General features: G+C 38.2%; 1 protein-coding gene across 1 annotated transcript in view; it reads right to left on the bottom strand.

The window, feature by feature from the left end:
* LOC119573045 (soluble guanylate cyclase 88E-like) overlaps positions 1 to 2500 on the bottom strand; it is a 47318-nt gene that overhangs the window by 17720 nt on the left and 27098 nt on the right. The window contains exon 12 of the mRNA XM_037920034.1: positions 1164 to 1283. Within this exon, the coding sequence (XP_037775962.1) occupies positions 1164 to 1283 (120 nt within the window). The remainder of the gene's footprint in view (positions 1 to 1163; positions 1284 to 2500) is intronic.

Genomic DNA, 2500 nt, shown 5'->3' with positions numbered 1-2500 from the left:
CTCTGCCTGTCTCACCTACTCTGTCTATCTGTCTTTCTCGTATTCTCTGTCTGTCTGTCTGTTTGTCTCACCTACTCTGTCTGGCTATCTCTCGTTGTCTGTCTGCCTATTTGTCTGTCTCTTCTTTGTCTATTTGTCGTTCCTCTGTCTGCATGTTTATCTGTCTATCTACCTCACGGATTTATCCTTCATCATCTTTCTCAGTTTATCATTTTCCCCTTCTCTCTCTCTTTTCCTTTGTCTTTCAACCCGGATGCCAATTTCTCTACTCTTGTTTCTTCCTCTCATCCTTCCCTTGTCCTCCCTTCATCCCTTTTTCTCCTTCCCACCCTTTTAATCTGCTTCTCTCCCAGTTCTTTGTCTTCGTCCCACACACTCGCTTTCTCCTTGTCTCCCATTCGCTTCCTTTCTTTCTGTCTCCCTTCCCCTAACCCCCGAAAATCTCCCAAAAAATAAACAAAAGACTAACGATGTCGAGAACAGGACGTCGGTCAATAATGCATCGTTTCCAATACTACGAAGATGATGTGCGTTGTAATGACTTTCATCTGCGATGGTGATGATGTCACTTACGTCAATGGGGAATCCATAGACCTTGCTCTGAGAAATGGTGGATGGACTTTTAATGGTTGGGGGAGTGGGGGAGTTCGTTCCGTTAATTGAGCCCTACTAATGGAGGGGGATTATATAGAGATTAGAGATAGACGAGAACCGTGGGGAAGGATGATATGTGGATGTATACACACATGCAAAAAATACACGTAGATACGTACAACCATGTACACACACAGAAAGATCTAACTCACGCGTATACACACGCACACACACACACACACACACACACACACACACACACACACACACATACACACAACACAAACACAGACACAGTCATGTGAGCATCCCCGAGTATTTCGATATAGAAGTCAAGAAAAAGGAGAAAATATGAGAGAAAGAGAACGAGAAAGGATGCAAGAAAAAGGGGGAGACTACCCTTTCTCAAAAAAATAATAAATAATAATAATAATAATAAAAAAAAAGAAAAAAAAGCTACAAAACGAAATAGACAAAAAAAGACCCTCCCTCCCTCCACCTCCCCTCTGCCCCTCCCCTCCCCCTACCCCCTCCCACCACCATTCCGACGCCGTAATTAAGAATCATACCTTTCCCCTTGACAGCTATCTCCTTGCGTTCCTCGACCTGGTATCTGGAAGACAAGATATCCTTCGTCGTCTGGGAGATATGAACCTTCATCGCCTCACTCGTGGACTCCATGCGGGATGCTGGAGGAGAGAGAGTGTTGATAGAAGAAAATAAAAGGAAAATAAATGTTTAAATGAAGAGAGAAAAATGAAAGGAACATGTAAGAAAAAGGGAAATTAGATGATATAAACCTGGCAAGAAAGCAAGAAAGAGAAAAAGGAAATGAATGTTAAAATGAAGAGAGAAGAATGAAAGAACATGAAGGAAAAAGGGAATAAGATAAAATAAACCTGACAAGAAATAAAGAGAGAAAAAGAAAACATGTTAAGATAAAGAAGGCAAAATGAAAGAACGTAAAAGAAAAATAAACCTGTAAAGAAAGACCTATGTTAAAAGTAAATGTTTATAGAGGATTCATCTTAAAACAGTGAAAATAGAACAGTGAAGGCTAACGTAAGAAAACACACGAATATGTCCCAGGAAGTTTCCACTATATTGCTTATGTATACATACATTCGTCATATTTGTGTTTTTTTCTTCCCTTCGTTGTTTTATCTTCAATGAATGGCGAAAAATATCGATGCAATGGTAGAAAATGTTGCAATATTGATAGAAAGAAATGTTGATGCTGTGGTAGAAAGAAATGCAATATTGATGCAATTGCAGATACAGTTGCAATGTTGATGCCGTGGTATAAAAAGCTACAATACTGATACAAAGGTAGAAAAAGTTGAAATGCTGTTGCCAAAGTAGAAAGAACTGCAGTATTGATTCAATGGCAAGTAAACCTACTGCGCACTCCCCTCTTTCAAAATAAAAAGTCTGCTTATCACTTTAGATTGGAACTCCTTTCTATGTTACAAGAAATTAATTTGGCTTCAAGTTCATAGAAGAGTTAAATCACTTGGAATTATCTTTAATTTGAAATACATTGCAACTGATACTGTTAACAGCCTCTGATCAATATATTATTTTTAGAAATACTGAATGATAATCAAATAACTCAGACCGTCTAATTAACCACCTCATCATGAAACAGATGAGATTATTAATTTCACTAATTTGGCAGGACAATTAACGCTTGCAATCAAATTTGTGGGTAATTAGTAATCGAGGTTTCAATTAACGATGAACACGAAAACAGAAACTTTAAGCATGATCAGTGCCTTGTTTCTTTAGAGTCTGATTTCCTTGTTACTAACAGACTGACAGTTACGTATCAGAGTGTTGGGTAATGAAGAAGAATGAGAGAAAAACAATGGAAACTTTGGAATTGTGGTGCTATAGGCGTTTATTT

This window comes from Penaeus monodon, chromosome 5 (genome assembly GCF_015228065.2).
Source record: "Penaeus monodon isolate SGIC_2016 chromosome 5, NSTDA_Pmon_1, whole genome shotgun sequence".
NCBI lineage: Eukaryota > Metazoa > Arthropoda > Malacostraca > Decapoda > Penaeidae > Penaeus > Penaeus monodon.
The sequence above is the reverse complement of the archived record's forward strand: the minus strand, read 5'-3'. Positions and strand labels throughout refer to the sequence as shown.